Genomic DNA, 19,624 nt, shown 5'->3' with positions numbered 1-19,624 from the left:
GCAAAAAAAAACTAAGTCCAAAGTGTTTTTTTGCCAATTTTAAAAAAGTGTAATTTTCTTTGTATCTAAGATACAAGTTTCCTGAATGGCTTAAATCAAAGTATGAAATGGCTTTATTTAAATGATTAAGACACAATGTATGAATTTATTTACCTGTTTGACTTATGTGGGCCACAGAAGTGCCCAAAATGTGACATTTTTGCCTTCGCAAGAAAAATGACCAAAATTTTGAACTTTAAATTGTAATAACTTTTGAACCCCTTGACCGATTTTAAAAATTTTTGCACCAGTAAGTTACATTTCTTGGACTCTTTCAAACTAATATAAACTTGTACATTTTCTATAGACTTCATATTTTGACTGACCTCCCTAACAAAAGAACTAGTATGCTTATTTTCATTTAATGATCTTAAATGGTTTTAGAGAAGAAGATTTTCAAAGTTGTACATGTGAAAAAAAAAAAACAAAACAAAAAAAAACTGTTTCAGGGGTTGTAACTCCCACATTAGTCAATGAATTGTTTTGAAAATTTTGGTATAGGTCCTTCTCATGATGCTTAACAATTTTACTCATGCCAGAAATTTGCTTAAGGCAACGGTTTTTGAGTTATTTGCAAAAAACTGCCATCTGACCCCTATGTTCTATTTTTAGTAATGGTGGCCATGTTTTTTCATGAATTTGTGTTGGATACCCTAAAGAACGTATATGCCAACTTTCATTGAATTCTGAGGAATGGATTTTGAGGAGAAGATTTTCAAAGTTGCACATGCGAAAAATGCAAGAAAAAACTGTTTCAGGGGCCGTAACTCCTACATCAGTGGACCTATCATTTTGAAAATTTTTGGCATAGGTCCAACTCATGATGCTTAACAATTTCATCTGTGCCAGAAATTTGCTAAAGGCAACGGTTTTTGAATTATTTGCACAAAACTGCAATCTGATCCCTATGTTCTACTTTTAGTAACAGCGGCCATGTTTTTGCATGGATAAAAAATCCCAACAGTCATTTTGTGCAGAACACCCTAAGGAACAATCATGTCAAGTTTAAAACCTGTCAGTCCAGTAGTTTCAGAGGAGCAGATTTAAAAATTTGTCCACGACGACGACAACTTTAACATGCAGAGGACTATATATCAGCATGAGTCTACATATGTCAGCTCACAATCCTCATAATGGCATGTGGGGTTAGTGGACTTGCAGTGCAGTACTGGTCACCGGAAGTGAAGAGTCTATAAACAGCATATCAAATATACAGAAATGGTTTTCCTTTCAGAAACTGTTGAAATTTTTAAAATAAAATGAGAACTTTTTTCACAGCACTATGGGGAACAGGGGGTAATTTCTGTGTAAGACTATTTTTTTGCGTACGTTCCAAATGTTCATTGGTTGAATTGGTGGTCTGTAACCTATATGAATTAGGTCCCATAACTTGAAAATTGAAAATCAGAAATTTATAACAATTGAAAGGGACTTAACAATAATTCAGAATCGTTTTATAACAAAACCGGTGTGTATTTATGTATGTATAGCCTTCAAAAAATAAGTTTTTGGGTATCTATAGCAAGCTTGAACAACAAAATATTTTGGCAAAAGTGTTAAGGGTGCACTATACAGTTACATTAAGGCGCACTGTTTCACACACCAAGTTACCCCGGTCAAATTTTGTAAAACTTAAAATTAAAAGTTGAAATTTGGTGGATATATTGTTTAAAATGTAGTTAAGCATTTATGTAACATATGTAATGGTAAACAGGTGTAATTTAAATGAAGAATAATATCCGGAATGTTTCAGTCCCCTACTGTATTAGCTTCTCTCCTCGGCATCAGTTTGCTGATTTTTAAAATTCCTTATTTCGCATGAATTTTGGAACTAAAATTGTGAGAGAATGAATCGAAAAGGGTCGTATTATTTTTACCCTTTTTCCACCTACTCCACACATGCTTTCATCCTGTGGTAGTGTCTAAGTGCCTGATATTTTATAAAACATAGAAATTGGCTGTTAGTTTTGGAAAGGCACCCCTGAGTTGTACTAAAACTCAGTAATATTTTTTTCAGTATGTTACCATGGCTACTGGATTTTATAACAATAATCACTAAATTACTTATAAATGACTTGAACCTCCACACACCAAGGATTTCAAAAATATGCACTTTTTTATGACAAAACACTAGAAATTTCTGTGCGGACTGCCTCAAAACAACTTTATTTCAACAAAATGATACCAAATTTTCAGAAATGACCTAACTGTATTGTATATAGGTTACAGACCACCAATTCAACCAATGAGCATTTGGAATGTACGCAAAAATAGTCCTACGCAGAAATTACCCCTGTTCCTCATAGTGCTGTGAAAAAAAGTTCTCATCTTATTTAAAAAATTTAAACAGTTTCTGAAAGGAAAAACATTTCTGTACATTTTATAGGTGCATTTTGCTTCTTGTGATGTGAAGCCTAATCTCCATGATTTTTAAATATACCCCTATCTTGTGAAAACACTGGGATTTCCCATGCTATTTATAGACCCTTCACTTCCGGTGACCAGTACTGCACTGCAAGTCTGCTAACCCCACATGCCACTCTGAGGATTGTGAGCTGACATATGTAGAATCATGCTGATATATAGTCATCTGCAGGTTAAAGTTAAGGTAAAGTCCAGAGAAGCCATTGAATATTGTGAAATTAGCATAGAAGCCTATGGGAAGTGGAATTAGTGGTTTTTAGCCTGTATATATACTACCTAATATAAAAGGCCGTTTTTGTATGAATATCTAAGACTTCGACTTGCTCTATGATATCTACATAAAATGTCTTGAAAGAAGCTATTTTTCCATAATTATTTATCTGAATTATCTTATTTTACTTAATTTTCAACTTTATTTTTTTTAAATACATGCATGTACAAAAATGAAATTTTTTAATTTAGACACATATTTCACAAGTGAATCATGAATTTTTCAAATTTATTAAGAAAACTTTAATTAAGGGGCTGATTTTCTATACCATTTAGATTTTCACGAACCAAATGTATATATGTTACAGTAAATATATGTGTATATGTGGGGATATGTATATTTATTGAATAGTAAATATATATATGTATGTATTAAATTTTTTACTTACTTTTCCATGCTTTACTGAATGTGTTTAAAATGCATTTTGAGGGATTTTATATATGGCACCTGAGGGATTTGATGTTGGATAAGAATGTTTATTTATATTTCAGTAGCAACCATAATCACTATTTTAATTTGAGGATCTGTCTTGTTTAGTAATTGAGAATGTTGATTTTTTTTTCAATGGATCAGTAAAAAAAAATTTTTCTTCATTGCCATTGAAAGGCAAAATTCAATCAGGTGAGCAATTCAGTCTCTTGGGAGCCTCTTGTTAGTTTATGAGATTATAATAGGGGTTTTATGGAACATTCTATTTTTAACTACAGTGCCCATTTAGACAAACTCTGAATGATACAATTATTAAGACGTCTTATTTGATGGTTACAAAAAATGAGCTTCACTTGGTATATGGTTTAAGAGAAGATTTTTTTGAAATGTGACGGATGCCAACTGATGACATAAGCTTACTTGGAATTCTAATACAGATATCAAAGGTGAATTTAATGTGTCAAAAAATAATCAGGTAATTTGGAAAATAATACTTCAGATTAATACTCTCAGGGATGGATCCAGTATTTTAGGTTAGGGGATGTAAACCGAATCAAAGGCTGAGCTTTTTCTTCAGAGTAGAATTTTTGAAAAATTAAGGTTTCATGCACAAATTTTTTTCCCCCCATTTAAGGCGACTGTTCATGAAGGTGAAGTATGAGTGTTAGTTATATTAATTGAGAGAAAGTGATGACAGCATTCATATGGCACCACAAATCTCTGCAAGTTTTTTTTTTATTTTACAATGTCTAAATAATCATGTGTGAATTAACTCATCAGGAAATAGTTCTAGATAGTTGCTTCTATTATCACATGACCTAATTACTCTTTGGAAACAAGAAGAAATGTAGACAGGATGCCCCAACCATCCCTAAAATCAATGAGTCACTATAGAGAAGCTGAATGTACTAATAAGCAGAAACTCACACACATACAATGCAGTCAACCATAAGTTGGCTTTGAACCAAATATTCAAGCTCTCCAAGGAGTTTTTTTTTTTTTTTAATTTTAAAATTATGCCCATGAGTGGTTGCTGATATTTTCATAACAAAAATTTATACCCCCCCCCCCCCACCAAAAAAAAAAGGAACTATAGTAAACTGTTCCAACACGCAGAACATTTGGCATAAATGAGCTGGGAAGCTTATACACTGTACAATTCATCTACGTAAAGTTTGAAACAAATTTCAAATCAATCCTATACAGATGTCGAGAGTTTTGCAAAGAAAATTAATGAAACCCTAATTAGCAACATAACCCTTCCAGCAAGCAGAAAGATATTGTGAAACCAAGCCTAAAAGCTTACATACAGTACAACTCCTCAAGGTGAACCTGCACAACAAATTTCAAACCATTCCTATAAAGGGATGTGGAAGGTTTGAGCTAAAAAAATATGAGACAGACATACCAAAGTACATACAACAATCAGTAAACTTGAAGTACCCCCAACAGACCAAGGCAGGGGCATAAAAGCAGTTTTTGTATTATTTCTTTCTTTTGTTTTGGAATATTACATAATTATTCCTGTACATGTATATATACAAAGTTCATGATGTAATAATCTATATTCTAAGCTGGGAAATTAAATAACACTGGTTGCAGTGTTTTAAACTTTTTAATACTAGTAGTTCAAAAAGAGAAAGGAATAAACATTAAAATTTCAATAAAATATCAATAACAATAAATATATCAACACCAACAAAATATAATAATATTATCGGAATGGAGGTTTCTGAGGTATATGAGGTTTCCTTTCTCCACTTCTAGATCTTGACCTCAAAGTTTTAAAAACCGCTTGATCAGAGTCATCCTGGTTTTCTGATTCCTGTAAAGTTTTATCGATTTTTTCCTGAGCTTCATTAAGTTTAGAAGAACTATTAGAACGTCTTAGTTGTAATGTTCTATTGGCAACAACTAAGTTTGGTGTGTAGTTTCTTTTTGGTTTTGTCTTTTTCATTTGTTTTGCCTGCCACACAGGAGGAAGAACATCTAAAGAGTTCATATCTTCAAGTTGTTCAGTTTCTAATGGAGTACATGTTCTAAGTTCACTGGTGACTGCCTCCATATTGTCATTTTCCTCTTTGATATCTTGACTTCCTTCATCAGTTTTATAAATAAAATCCATATTATCAAATGTAGGTGGACACCATACATCATCATTCCACTTTTTCATTGATTTTGAGTTTTTGACTTTAGATTTCTGTCCTGGACTTGAATCTACCATTGATTCATTGTTCACATCATTTTCAAAGGATGAATGATCAGTTTTAGTTACATTACCCTCCTTCTTGGAAGTGGTCTGTTTGTCCTCATTTCGGGAAGTTTTAACAATAGATACATCTACATTAATTTGAGTCCTACTAGTGTCAACAAAGTGTTCCTTGTATTTCAACTCTTGTTCATCGAGCAAGTTCCGTAACTCTTTTTCAAGTTTTTCTTGTTCTTCTTTCAAGTCTGCCCTTTGTTTGACAGCTCTATCACGATTCCTTTGACATTTCGAGATCTTTTTATCAAGACTATAAAAGAAGTCTTCACCAAACTGACTCAAAGCATCTGAACCTATAGGAACAGAAGGAAATGAGTACAAGTATGTTTCTTATAATGTGAAGAAAAAAAATGATATTAACTGTCTTTTATTGAAGTTCAATGTCAACTGGACGATTTTTCTGAACAATAACATTTCATGATTAAGTGGATCTTATTTTTCCCTATTCTGACAATCCTATTGTTATGTTTTACAAAAATAACAGTTAAACGGGAGCAATTTTACTCAATACAAACTCAGAACCATGTATCACATATCTCCAATATGCTTGAACAAAATAACAATCCATGTCCTTATCCAAAAATATTGCATGGGGCAAGCAATACTGTTAGACAGTATTGCTGAAAACATGGTTCCAATAATTCAAACATATGAAAAATTTAAAACAAATTTTCATTTCAGCTAGGCAAACAAATGCAACTTCATTTCCACACATGAAAAATCACTCTTAACAATTGAAGATTTATTTATTGCAATACACATTTGAGTGAATGGAAAATACATTTTTTTATTTCAACATATTATACTTACCAGATTCATCTTCACTAACAGATAGCTGGTCAACAGCATTTTCTAGCTACAATGGCAATAAAACTTTCATAAATGAATGTAAATGATATATAAAATTCATTTATTACATGCATTATATCATTGTATTTATCAACAGAATATTTTTACAGCATATATTTTCTCTGTATTTCAGTAACTAACCCTATTTTAACATCAAACTTTGAACTTTTCTATAAATATTTCAAAACGATACATATTATTTTATCTATTAGTGTGTTCACTTTACATAACAATGTTGAACTTTAGATAACAATGTTGAACTAATAACCAATCATAAACTGTAAATCACAAAATTTTCTCTGAAGTTTTATTTTCATAGTAAAACCTGTTACACACACACACACACACACACACACAAAAGTAAAACCAAGGCTTTTTCAGGATTTTGAAAGCTTTAGTCACTTTCATGTGAGAAAATGAGGATCATTTAAATGGTAAATTTTTCAAAGTAGTATTTGCATCTGAAATAAGATATTTCAGTATCATCTGCTATTTACAGCACTGTTTAAAGACATTATATAAAACTTAAATTGTACACTGCATATGAATAAAGTACATTATTTTTTTTCTCACTATCATATAACCATGTTTTCCAGACAATCCAAATAGCATACCTGAAATTGAATTAAAACAGAAACTCCACAGTCTTTAAGAATCATCAAAAATAGAAATCCTTTCATACTCTTATACTTAATTAGGAGCCATATAATCTAAACATCCCTGACATAATTTTAAATGTCTTTAATACTGAAAAAATGCTGTTGTAAAAACCCAAAAATACACCTAGCATAGTATAGATATATATTCATCTATCTGCATCAGTACTACATGCATTGAAAAGAAATATTTTCAAATAAATATTCCCCCTGTGGTGCCTCGTGAGATTCTATTTTAGCACAATTTCAAGTGTGCTATTTGGATTAAGTTGAAGTTAATGACAAATTTATGTCATTATTTCAGTTATATTTAGTATTGGTCTCTGAGGAGTTCATTGATAGCATAAATGATATTTTCAAGATCATAAATATTGCCAACATGCAACTACAAACTGTAGTGATACCGGTACTGTCCAAATTTCCCACATTTGGTTTACACTCAAGTTTGATGTATGAAAATAAATGATAAATGACTTTATATGTCATTTTTATACAAAATTAACTAGAAGTAAAAGAATTTTTCCAGCAGAAACTTTTACCAGCATTTGAACTTTATAGACGTTAACAGTGTGCATTAAAGTCAAGCTTAAGTAAATGTCAAATGATCGACATTTACTCCACATGCCTGATTAGTGTAATTGGTGAATTGGGTGATTGTTGAAACCTGTTGAGAGGTGTTGTAATAAGCTTGGGGTAATAAAATTGTCACTTTTGCCACTTGAACCAATGTTCTGTTTACAGCTATTCTTGTTTTTTGTACTTTCAAAGATTTCAGGTGACGAAATGAGACTAGATTATTTTCATCATTCTTAAAGGTCGTTAGTCAAAGAAAATTAAAATGCATTTTGGGGAACAAGAACCAATTGAAAGCTGTGTGAAAGCAGATTGATTAATAACACAGCAAAACTAACAAAAGTTTCCCAGTTTACAGTATTACAATGAATGATTTAGTAAATACATTAACATTTATGCATACTTAATGTTTTCACTGATATGAAAGCGTCTTAAAAATCCAGATTACTATTTCAGTTAATTTGATATTCTTATAATATTTATACCTTCTCAGCATTCAACTTAAAGCATGATAAAAACTCCTTTAAAGCCTTTTCTGAGGCTGAATCTTTTAATTCATCATAAGTCCTCAGGATATCTGTTGAGGAAAGTGTATCATCAAAACAGTATATTAAAAATGTTCAAATCATAATCAATGATTTGATAACTTAAATGAGATGATTAAAGAAAATTTCATGATTCTCAGTAAATTTTTCATTAATACAAATGAGGGAGGAAGGCATTTTTCTCATAGAAAATTTAAACATGTAAAACCCAGTTTGGATTATCTCCCTTTCAAGTCCATCAAAAGTAATAATGTTCCTTAAAGCACAACTGTATATGAAGCCCAACCTTCCTAATATATTTCAACAAAATCCCTTGAGGGGTTGAGGAATAGTTGCGCTTGTGAGGTTTTAACATGTAAACCCCGTAACATGGATTATCTCCCTTGGGAGTCATCCAACAATTATTATATTCCTTGCGATGACTTTTCATTCTGTATTGTCAAATTTCCTTTTATCTGTGGCAACATCCCTTCAGCACCTGTGTATGGAGTTTTCATATCTCAAACATTATGTCAGAACCTGACTTATTGTATCTTGCTAGACTTCTTATAATTAGGCTTCTGGAACAAGGTTCAGGGGCTGCTCTGGCTTTCAAAATTCTGTCGCCAGAAAAATCGCCAGCTGCTAATTTTTGTTGTCAATTTTCTGAAATTAGAGCCAAAATGGATGCCAAAATCTTTTTTCTAATTAAGCAGAGGATGCTTACCCTACCGGTGCACCTGGTCCATGCTCCCAGTTTTTAGTGGAGTCTGAGTTGCTCATTTACTTTTGTTACTTTGTATGTATGATTTTAGTCACTTTATGTTCTTTGTTGTGTATGTCTGTTTTCCATGTCTGGTCTTTGTCCCTGGATTACATTCTTTTGATTACTGCTATAACCTTGGTTCCCTTGATTACTCTTTTAAATAATGACAGTATTAAGTCCAGTGATGAGTTATCAATTCATCAAAATAACCCCTTCATTCATGACGTACAAGTATCCAAGATTCACTCCTGATGCATTATAAAGCAGATTTTTAGCTCTAGTCTCTGTCAGGATATAAAACCATTAGTCACTTTTTATGTGCAAAATAATAAAGTACTACTCCAGAAAAAGGTGTTTTATTTCAATCAAGGACTTTTATTTATAAACTTTCAACAAACTTGATTCTTTTATCAAGTGATAAAATTTCTAGCAAACAATCATTGACCATTAATGGTATCCTGTTTCAATTATCTCGAATTCTAGTTATCTGAATATAATTAGATTTTGGGAATCTCCATTTGTCAACCGATTTTCCCGCCAAAAAAGGCACATGACAAAAGTGTAAACAAATGTCATCCATCTTCTGTTATCAATTCAAAGTGTTTTAGACACTTCTCATGGGATAATCATTCTTAATTGGATTTAATTTATTCTGTTATAAGGTAAATCTGTTTCTGAATGTATCATATGGTTTAACAGGGCTGTGAAGCTCGTATGTAGCCACGTGCACATAGCCATGATTGTGTTTACCTTTGACCAGATGATAAGAGTTTTGATTGGCTCGACAATATATTTTTATCTAATTGACACCTCCCAGGAGGATATTGTGAGTAATGGTCACCTGGTATAATTACTTTTGATTGGCTTCAGTCGTAAATTGGTTATGGTCAATTAATTTTGACCAGGTGTCAACACAATTGTTTAATTGGAGAGAATATCCGTTGCTGACAAACTTCATGTCAATTTTAATATACAAAACCTAGGCGCCAAGAAAATTGCCAACTGGTTATTTTTGTTGCCAAATAAAAAATCGCAAATTGGGACATTGGCGAACCCTATTGTGATCCCTGAGGTTATGTTGCTACATGATTGCCGAAGTTTTATGGTCAACGTGTCATAGTTTTCCTTTCCGCTCATCTTCCCTGGACTTGACTTGGTCTGTGTTTCTAGAAAAGCAGGGGATGCTTACCCTACCACTGCACCTGGTCCATGATCCCAGTTTTTAGTGGAGTGCAAGTTGCTCATTTACTTTTGTTATTTTGTACATTGTATTATTTTGGTGATTTCATGTTCTTTGTTGTGTATGTCTGTTTTCCATGTCTGGTCTTTGTCCCTGGCACACATTCTTTTGATTTCTGCTGGAATCTTGGCTCCCTTAATTACTCTTTACCTGCATTACATATGCTCCTCGAGAAGTCCCACCAAAAACATACTTAATGTTATTTTAAGGGTATTTAAAATCATTATCTTTTCTAATAAATGTCCTGTTTTTGTATGCCCAAATACTGACACCACATTAACATAAATATAACATACCTTGTAAAGGTTGAATTATTACATCTTTTGTAGAATCTTCAAATTTTTTATAACCATCCCTTCAATAAAATAAATTGTATGATTTTGCATTGTGTTGGCCACTTGTGATTGGATAAAACCATGCATCTAAATAACCAAAGCAGCAATATGCAAAAGAAGAAAAATCATTGCTAAAAATATTTGAATGAACAGCATGCAAATGACCATAAAAGGAAAATCCATCTACCGATGATAACAGTTGCAGAACGATGTTGAGACTAATATAGCTCTAACAATGAAACGATGCAAGCTATATGCTAACTTGACCTAGACAATTCAATCATGCCACCTGCCAGTGTGTACATTTGACCTGGGCGCCAAGATAAAATAGATTTCACCAAGTAATCACTGAATGATTTCAAAAAAAACTTCGAAGAAATATACTTTGAAACAAAGATTAATTTATTTTCCCATAATGTAGATAAGTGAAACTGTACAAAAATGTAATCAGCTCCTGTAACCATCAATGATTATTTAGACAGTCTGTAGATCTGTTCGATGAATTCAGCTAATGCCTCACCCTTCAACAGAATCTACTGTCTAAGTAATCATAGACGGTCACCTGAGAGCTTATAACTTTAATTGTCTATCATGCTATTTCAGGTGCTTACAATTATGATTTTTCCAAATGAGAAAGGACTTTCATTGGTAGTAATCTTGAAGTTTGGCAAATTTTGAAACAAATTGGGCATGGAATAATATTCAATAAAATATCCATCATTTCCCATAATTTTGATGGTTATTCATTTTATCGGCAACTTTATCATTATTCTATTGCTGTTACTGCCTGATAGTTTTAATTCCAGGATACTAAAAAATATTGGCAAATTTGAATGAAAATATTCTGTCAAATCAACAGTGACATTGCCGATAAAAAGAACACCACCAATATTAGACGCCTATTGGCAAATTAAAATGAAAATGTTCTGTCAAATTAACTGCAACATTGCCAATAAACAAAATAACACCAGTATTAAACGTCTCGATAGAACATCACATCTTGCCTATCAGGCTCACCCTACCGATGCACCTGGTCCATGCTCCCAGTTTTTAGTGGAGTCCGAGTTGCTCATTTACTTTTGTTACTTTGTATGTATGATTTTAGTTATTTTATGTTCTTTGTTGTGAATGTCTGTTTTCCATGCCTGGTCTTCGTCCCTGGATTACATTCTTCTGATTACCGCTATAACCTTGGTTCCCTTGACTACTCTTATAACAACTATATAATAAATAGTAACATGTTTATTTCTATTTCAGCACTGGTATATAAATAACAGATAATTCATATTAATAAAAAATATATAACAACATACAGTTTCTACAGTGCTCAACAAACAAATCATTACCGTTAATTTGTTTGTCTGGATAATTAGCCTCAAACAGGTGATCAAGCAAGGTGTGATCAAAGGTGATGCAATCAAAACATTGGTCATGATTGTTTATTGTAAAACCCTAATTGGCTTGGGAAATGTAATAAAGTTGTCAATTATGGGGCCATGGGAACATCAGAGGCTTTTTTACCGATATTTTTTTTTTTGGGGGGGGGAGCGAAATATCAAGTGACGAATCGTGCACGAGAAAAATTCGCCACTTTTGAAAATCATTTGTCAATGGCGAAAATGGCGAGTGCTAGCTAAATCACTGGGCTCATCGTGATGCAAAACAGCATGCAAATAAACAAAAGGATCAATATGGTACAATGCATAGCATTTTTTTTTAAACCAAGCTCTAAAGAACGATTTAAATAAAATTTAAAGTAATAGCCCATCAATCAAAATTAAAGTCCTTATACAATGTACACTCTGAATAAACGATTGAAGCCAAAAGTCCAAGGAATCTTATATTATTGGTCCCTTTAAAGAAAGGACAAATGCCATAGCTGGACCCCTAAGTCATTCAAATTAGAGTTTTGGAGTGACTACTGGGGTACTTACTTGACAGCATCAAACAGATGTTGTATATAATCTAACTGTAAATCATACACAGACTGATGGAACTTTAAGTCTTCTTTTAAAGATTTTATCTACAAATGTAACATATATAACATTGATTACTGTTTCTTCAATCAGTTTCATGAAAAAACATAAGATAAATATTCAAAGTTTATACTTTCATGTAGATCCTGGTGTACTGTTTAACCATGACAAAAGCTTCTCAAGTGTCAGTGTGATGAATTTTTAGAAGAATTTCTATGCCTTTAAGGCTTTGCTCACTTATTATTAGCAATTTTATGCATGTATCAAAGTAATCTGCCATGACTTATTTTTCTCATAGATGCTTTTGCTGTACAATATAACAATTGTAAAAGCAGGAGTATCATTATTCGAACCCACCTCATGATTCATCATACTGTTTCTGTAATTAACAGCCTTGAAAACTGCTTCCATAATACACTGTACTTCCTTAGCTTTAGACTTGGGTAGGGTCGGTAGGCTTTTCATCACTTGCTCACTTGTCAAATCTTTTATTGCAGATTTTTTTAATGGCGGCTAAAATTATGCAGGAAAAATGTTCAATGGTGCAAGATGTGTCAAAATAGTGTTAAAAAAATAAGTACAAAGGGCTGACAGAAAGATGGATGAACACACTACGGACAAGGTAAAACAGTGTGCCCTCTCCTCTGTAAACAGGAAAGTTAAATGATATAATGAATGATCAACCAGTTGCAATCTAGTCAGTAGTTAATAATAAATGTACACAATATCTGAAAATATTCTAAAAGTCTTACCCATGGAGCACTTGGATATAGTAATGATAATTGAACCAGATCTCCACAACAGTCCTTAATCATGGCACATGACTTCAATAGCTTAGTAACAGTTCTGTCATGGACAGCTTTATTAGCATGCTGTGATACAGGATGAAGAGATGGTGTCTCTGATTCCTCTATCAGTGAGTGAAAACTGATTAATTCTTTGTACAGTGTAGCTAACTTTGTCTCCAACTTAGCCTATAACATGTATAAAGAAACTGATTTACTTTCATACTCAAGCAGTGAACTGAATTCTTTTTCCATTTACATTTGAATTTTAATGCCTAATTCCACAATTACATTGCACTTCATGCATTTCCTTTTAATAGTTGTTGCTGTTCTTAATTACATTCTTGGAAATCTTCAAGACAGAAGTAAAATTAAGTTATAAATTACCTTAACTATGTTTCTATACTCTAATGGTTAGCTTTTAAAAAATCCCCAATTCTTTCTACAAGTAGTAGACCTCAATAATTGTTTAAAAGGAATTATACAGACTTGGATTCACTTCATAATTGTGAAAATGCTGTTACACACTGTAAACAAGAAATTATTAATTCAATATACATTTTTTAATTTACTAAAAATAACATACAACATGTTTTAAGTTAAGATGTTCCAACTGTCCTGATGCAATGTCTAACAGAGTTATCTCCTCTTCATATCCAGGCTTGACAAACTCATTGATGAACATTAAGGGTATGCAGAAGTTCCTCATGGACATATTCTGAAAAAAGCAAAAAAATAAATTATAAGTAATGCAGGATTCATACATGCTGACACAAGTTTTGATAGATATTCAAGAAATCTTAACTATGTTTTTCCCCAGTGTAGGAACAATAAAAAAAAACCACATAATTTCAAACATGTTGATTCAGGCACACCCCAAGCTTTGTTTGCAGGGAGTAAAAAAAATATTCAAGCACTATACTTGCAATCAAATGTTTGTATTTACTACTCTGAAAATAAAAAAAAAAATTTAAATTTTGTGGCAGTAAGTTCCTGGTTTTTTACATTATGGACAGTAAATATAACTATTATAGAGGTAATAAGTGAGTTCATTCTCATTCCGTATAGCAATATTACTTATTTAACTGTTTTATGACATTACTTACGGATAACATTTCGTTCAGTCATGGTTTTTATACAACTAATTATCATATTTATCATAAAAAAAACATGAAATATGGATTATATTTAAAATATTAAAAAACTAAGTCAACTGTCATTGAAATACCTCCAGGTTTTTGTACAGTTTAATTCTTGTTGATTCAGCTGTCTCAACCATCAAAGTCAAGTCTGCCCTTTTTATAGGAACCTCAGGTCCTCTTGTATCCTTAGCTATATATTGCCTATCATTAACAAAAAATAAATGATTAATGATGATAGGAAAATGATAAGTATCAATCACTGAAATACATTTGATAAAAGCTTATATCTGTACATACAAATCAGTGTTATAGGATTTTTCAGAAATTGAGGTTTCCTCTGGAAAAATCCATATAAAATCAACTTTCCCACAGTCAATGACTGCTTCCCTAACAAAACAAATCCTTACAGCATATGAAGTTTTCAACTTGCCACGGGAAAGTGTAACTAAGCACCTAACTTTCCCTGACCCAAATTTCACATGCCCCGGGTAAAGGGAAATAGGAATCCTAGAACACTGCAAATGTATAAATTTAATCACATTCCCTGTATCATTTCCAATATCTGGTTATGAGAAATAGCGTGTGAATGGTATCTGCACGAAAATTTGATTTTGTAGAACACTTTGTTAAGTACATGTACAATTTTAGATCTTTGCAAAAGCCAAAACTTCTAGAAACTCACAATTTCAACAAGATGTTGTCAAATTGAGAGTGAACTGGATTTTCCAGTGTTGTTCCATTTTAAATTATAAAAACATCAATAACTCAAAAACAATAATAGAAAAAAAATATGCAATTCAATACAGACTTTCTTTAAATTTTAGGAAACAATACATCTGAATTTGAAAAGATTCCATAAAAGGAAGCTAAAGCACATATAAATTTTGGAAGCCACCTGCCTGCCAGGTCAAAACTACATGCTGCCCTTCATACTCCACAAAATAATTACGAATTTCTTCCTAGGGAAAATCTGGTCATAAACATTGAACTAGTGATTCCTCATAACAATCTTAAAAAAAATCTGGTTTTCACTTAACGCATGGGGCAACTGTTAATGATGAGATTAATGATGAGAACACTTCAAATGCGCAATTAAATTAATCAGTTATACCCTACCAGTGCACCTGGTTCATGCTCCCACTTTTTAGTTGAGTCCAGGTTGCTCATTTACTTTTGTCTCTTTGAACATGTTGTATTAGTTATTTCATGCTCTTTGCGGTGTGTGTCTATTTTCCCTAGCTGTCTAGTCTTTTGATTTTCACTCGAATCTTAATTCCTTAGATTACTCTTTAACCTTTCTTCTTTTCTTGGCTATATGACAGCGTCTTTTTTTCACTTATTTGCACTGAAAAACCATATAACCTGAAATAATTGAATACCTCCACTGGTCAGTCATCCAAGTCAATGCATTCTCTACTTCAGTCAATGTTTCTGATCTAGAACTTATGGCTTCAGACATCATCAGAACCTACAAAAAAAATACAAGCAATCAGTAAACAGGAAATGTAAAACTTATTATGCATTAGCAGATCCATCAGGATGTAAATTTTAGTTTGAACATCTTTTTTTGGAAAGTCTTGTTCTTCTGTGCATTTTCAGGGGAGAATGACATATTGTAGCTGGGTTATTCTCCATTTATTAACCATTGAATCCTGTCACACTGAGACTTCATACTCATTTCATGTTATAACTTGAGAAATTATTAAGATACGTATCATGCCCAATTAACTTCTGGTATGTTACTTTTCTTTGATGGTTAAAATAACTGATAACATTCAATACAGAGGTGATGGAATATGACGCATCTTTAATCATAAGATGATTACATAGCAAAAAAGACTGATCAGATGGGCAAGGTAACTTTATTGTTTTTACCTGTCTTTCTAACTGAATTACTTGAGATTTAATCAGCATAATTCTCCTCTCATCAAACTTCTCATGGGAGTTTTCCTGGACCAGTTGATTGTGCAGACTTCTAAAAAAGAAAGGCAGCGACTGTACGTTATGTCAAACTGGGCTAATTTCAGCATTTCCTTTTATATCAGGGATCAATATACATTTTAAACAGGTTAGGTTATAAATAGTGAGCAGTGTTCTCCCCTAGGCCATCACAGCAGTGTGCTATGTAAAATAATGTTTTGGTGAGGAGACACTTTAAACACTGATCTTTAAAAAGTCATCAATTGAGCAATATTAAATTCATATTAACATTAATGAAAGGGGGCCTTAATTTTTTTTATGTACAAGTAAATTCCGAAATTAACACATTTATTTTAATGACTGACATTTTGCAAAATTTCCTTAATCATGGTTTGCATTTAAAACAGATTCAGCTCAATTTTATGGTGAAATCAAATCCTAGCTGTGTAGTGTTTAGCCACATTTACTTTTTCTTCAGATCTGCTAAATTGTCTTCCATTATTGCTAATGTCAAAGTAATTCTAAGTATTATACCTAACTTCCTTTATCTCTTTCCTGAGCCTTCCATTTTCTTCTTTCAATTTCTAAAAGGAAAAGGTGAAAACATTTTATTGCTCAAATTTATTATCATAAAGGAGTGTATTTCTGGCTCTGTTATTTACTTCAAATAATTGCTTACAAAGTCATTTAAACATTTACTGGTACAGGTGAAATGTATATGCCATATTGATGTCACAAAGTATGGTGCCTATGCAACTTTCATTTTTAAAATTTTTTTTTTAAGATTCATATACAGTTTATTTACAATCCCGCAATACAGCAAAATCCCCTTTAAGCCCATGGTAGCTATAAAGGGGTTCCCTGATTTCGTACACCCTTCACGCCCATGGATTGTGTGAAGACATACAAAAAAAACTCCCATTTTTAAAATTCAACACTTATCAATAAAATATTCTTTATTTCTTCTTGAACAATATCACAATTTATTTATTACTAGTATCAGCCACATTTATTGTATACACATGCTTTATACTGATAAAAAGTATGTGTACATGTACATTATATTTATTAAAAAAAAATATGCAACTTTCATTATTTTCTTTCAAAATTAGGTTTGTATGTGTTTATTCTTTAACTATACATACATGTACATGTATAGGCCACATGCTTCAATGACCTCGATAGGGGTAGGAACCTTTGCACTCCACCACAGGAGGCTAAATTGCCTGACCCTACCTGACCCTCCCTTTTATCTTGTGGCAATCAAAATTTGTTGATCCTATCATCCTTGTGTCCCATCCCATTTTTCATTATGTTCAGATACATTGTACTTTTCAATTTTTAGATGGAGAGTTTAAATTCAATAAAGTAAACAGCCTGAAACTAGTTCCAATGCTCTAGCCATTGAAATACAAATGTAGTACCATTTGTATCAACTCTTGAAACTCACTCTGGCTCATAAACAATGGTATTGCTTTGTATGGTAAGACATATTTGTAATTAAAAACTGACCTTTACTTCTCTTTCTGCATAAGCAACACTAGCACTTGTTGCATGAGACTGACTACTGGTATATGATGAATCTAAAGTAGTATTCCTACTAAGGGCAGTTGATAAAGACAATCTTCCTTTGCCAGACATGTTGCTTTATCAGTGAAGTTCAATACTTTGCGGAAATGTAACTGCCCAATATAATGAAAACTCAAGTTTTGTAGACTTCTAAAAAGTACATTTAGACAATTTTTTCATAAAACTTTAACTTTTGAATGCCCAGATGTGAATGCACAAGTAACAGTACGTTTCTTACATTAAATAAAACTATCAGAAAGTTCACCTGTTATAAGTCCATACTATACAGTTATGAGTGTATTTTCTAGTGTAAAGTACAATTTAAAACAAATTGATTTTTATTACATAGAAAGTAAAACATTGAAAAGTCAGAAGTTTGTTTTTATATTTGTACATTATGTACATGTACTTTACTTTGGCAACACATAAATTCACTTTCTGTATCGCGTTAAGACTTCTTACAATTAGGCTTCTGGAACAGGGTTATGTTGCTACAAGATTGAAGTCATCACTACAGAAGTTTTATGGTCATCATCATGAACTCATAGATTCTTATCCTTGTATCCATCTGCACTATGAAAACTGATTTGTTCAACTTGTCATAGTTGTCCTTTCCTCTTTCGTCTACCCCGGTCTTGACTTTTAATGAGCAACTCTGCTGGTGTTTTTAGAAAAACAGAGGACGCTTACCCTACCGATGCATATGGTCCAAGCTCCCAGTTTTTAGTTGAGTCCAAGTTGCTCATTTACTTTTGTTACTTTGAGTGTATTATTTCAGTTACTTATGTTCTTTGTTGTGTTTGTCTGTTTTCCATGTCTGGTCTTTGTCCCTGGATTACATTCTTTTGATTTCCACTAGAATCTTGGTTCCCTTGATTACTCTTTTACAATTGTCATTCTGCTCCACTTGACCAAAGAATTGTTCCAGAGAGACCTTTTGACAGAAGTTAGCAAAACACGGTAACTCTTTATTGTGATGTAATTAATTTCAGTGTAAAAAGGTAAAGTACAATGAAAATGGTTTTCCACAATGGCATCTACCAGTGTGAATACAACATGAACTGTATATTTGTCCCACACTTTTCAAATCCTAGCATTCATTTATGATATCCCTGAAGTAACTAAAAAGATTTACTCTATAATAGGGACTTTATATTAATTTACACTCTCTATACCTTACACAGTCAAAGAAAATAACCAGTGCCCTACAAATAATGTAATCCAGTAATGACAGATATTGGCTGCTAAGCTATTTTCTGGCTTTGAGCCATCCTTACAGACTATGGAGGAACTGAATTCCAACCGTCTTACGTTGTAGCAGTACCAAAGACCCGGCTACATTTAATTAATTTCGTGGAGCAGGCAGTTTTCCCTTCCAGACATTACATCGTAAGTATTTTTTGTATTCATTTGATCTGAATTGTTCAACATTTTGAACCTCCCATGTAAGCAGTTTTACTTGCAGAACTGTCTGTATTTACGCATTTAAACAGTAAAATTACATTTAAGCATTTCAGTTGCTATGATAAAACATAGCATACTTCCCGCCATATTGTTTGTAAACATTCCTGAAGTAACTGCCTAATAAAATGCAGTTTCGGGACAATCCGGATTTTTAAGGTGCGCTCGGTGGATTTTTTTTTCACGGTGCGCTAACAATGGTCTAGTTGACAAGTGTAAATTATTTTTTAAATCACTATCTGATTTTGGCACTCCAGGGACTTTATTTTACAGGAACGAAACCATTTATCTTCAGAGTGGGTTATGTTTTTTCTTGAACTTCGATCACCAGATCAAGGATTTATATGAGAGTTATGTCATCACTTACCTGTGTTTGGTTTTGGTTGGCAAAAAATCCAT

The 19,624-nt window shown here is 32.5% G+C and overlaps 1 protein-coding gene across 3 annotated transcripts; it reads right to left on the bottom strand.

The window, feature by feature from the left end:
• Positions 1 to 4,759: 4,759 nt before the first annotated feature.
• LOC148621659 (uncharacterized) lies at positions 4,760 to 19,374 on the bottom strand. Of its 3 annotated transcripts, none has more exons than XM_088576271.1 (14): positions 19,042 to 19,374; positions 17,708 to 17,914; positions 16,730 to 16,779; positions 16,151 to 16,250; positions 15,655 to 15,743; positions 14,362 to 14,476; positions 13,720 to 13,851; positions 13,101 to 13,322; positions 12,706 to 12,861; positions 12,307 to 12,395; positions 10,334 to 10,392; positions 7,993 to 8,084; positions 6,240 to 6,285; positions 4,760 to 5,722 (listed from the first exon to the last, which is right to left on the bottom strand). In XM_088576271.1, exons 2-14 carry the CDS (start codon positions 17,834 to 17,836, stop codon positions 4,878 to 4,880), a joined length of 2,124 nt encoding a protein of 707 aa, XP_088432397.1. In that variant the 5' UTR covers positions 17,837 to 17,914; positions 19,042 to 19,374; the 3' UTR covers positions 4,760 to 4,877. The 3 variants fall into 3 exon arrangements, with proteins under 3 accessions (XP_088432397.1, XP_088432395.1, XP_088432396.1); XM_088576269.1 differs by having other exon boundaries at positions 19,267 to 19,353; XM_088576270.1 differs by having other exon boundaries at positions 17,708 to 19,374.
• Between the last annotated feature and the right edge of the window lie 250 nt (positions 19,375 to 19,624).

The sequence above is a fragment of the Perna viridis genome, chromosome 3, assembly GCF_037379345.1.
Source record: "Perna viridis isolate PV_CMFRI_1.1 ecotype Kerala chromosome 3, ASM3737934v1, whole genome shotgun sequence".
NCBI lineage: Eukaryota > Metazoa > Mollusca > Bivalvia > Mytilida > Mytilidae > Perna > Perna viridis.
Note: the sequence above shows the minus strand (reverse complement) of the source record. Positions and strands in the feature narration are given on the sequence as shown.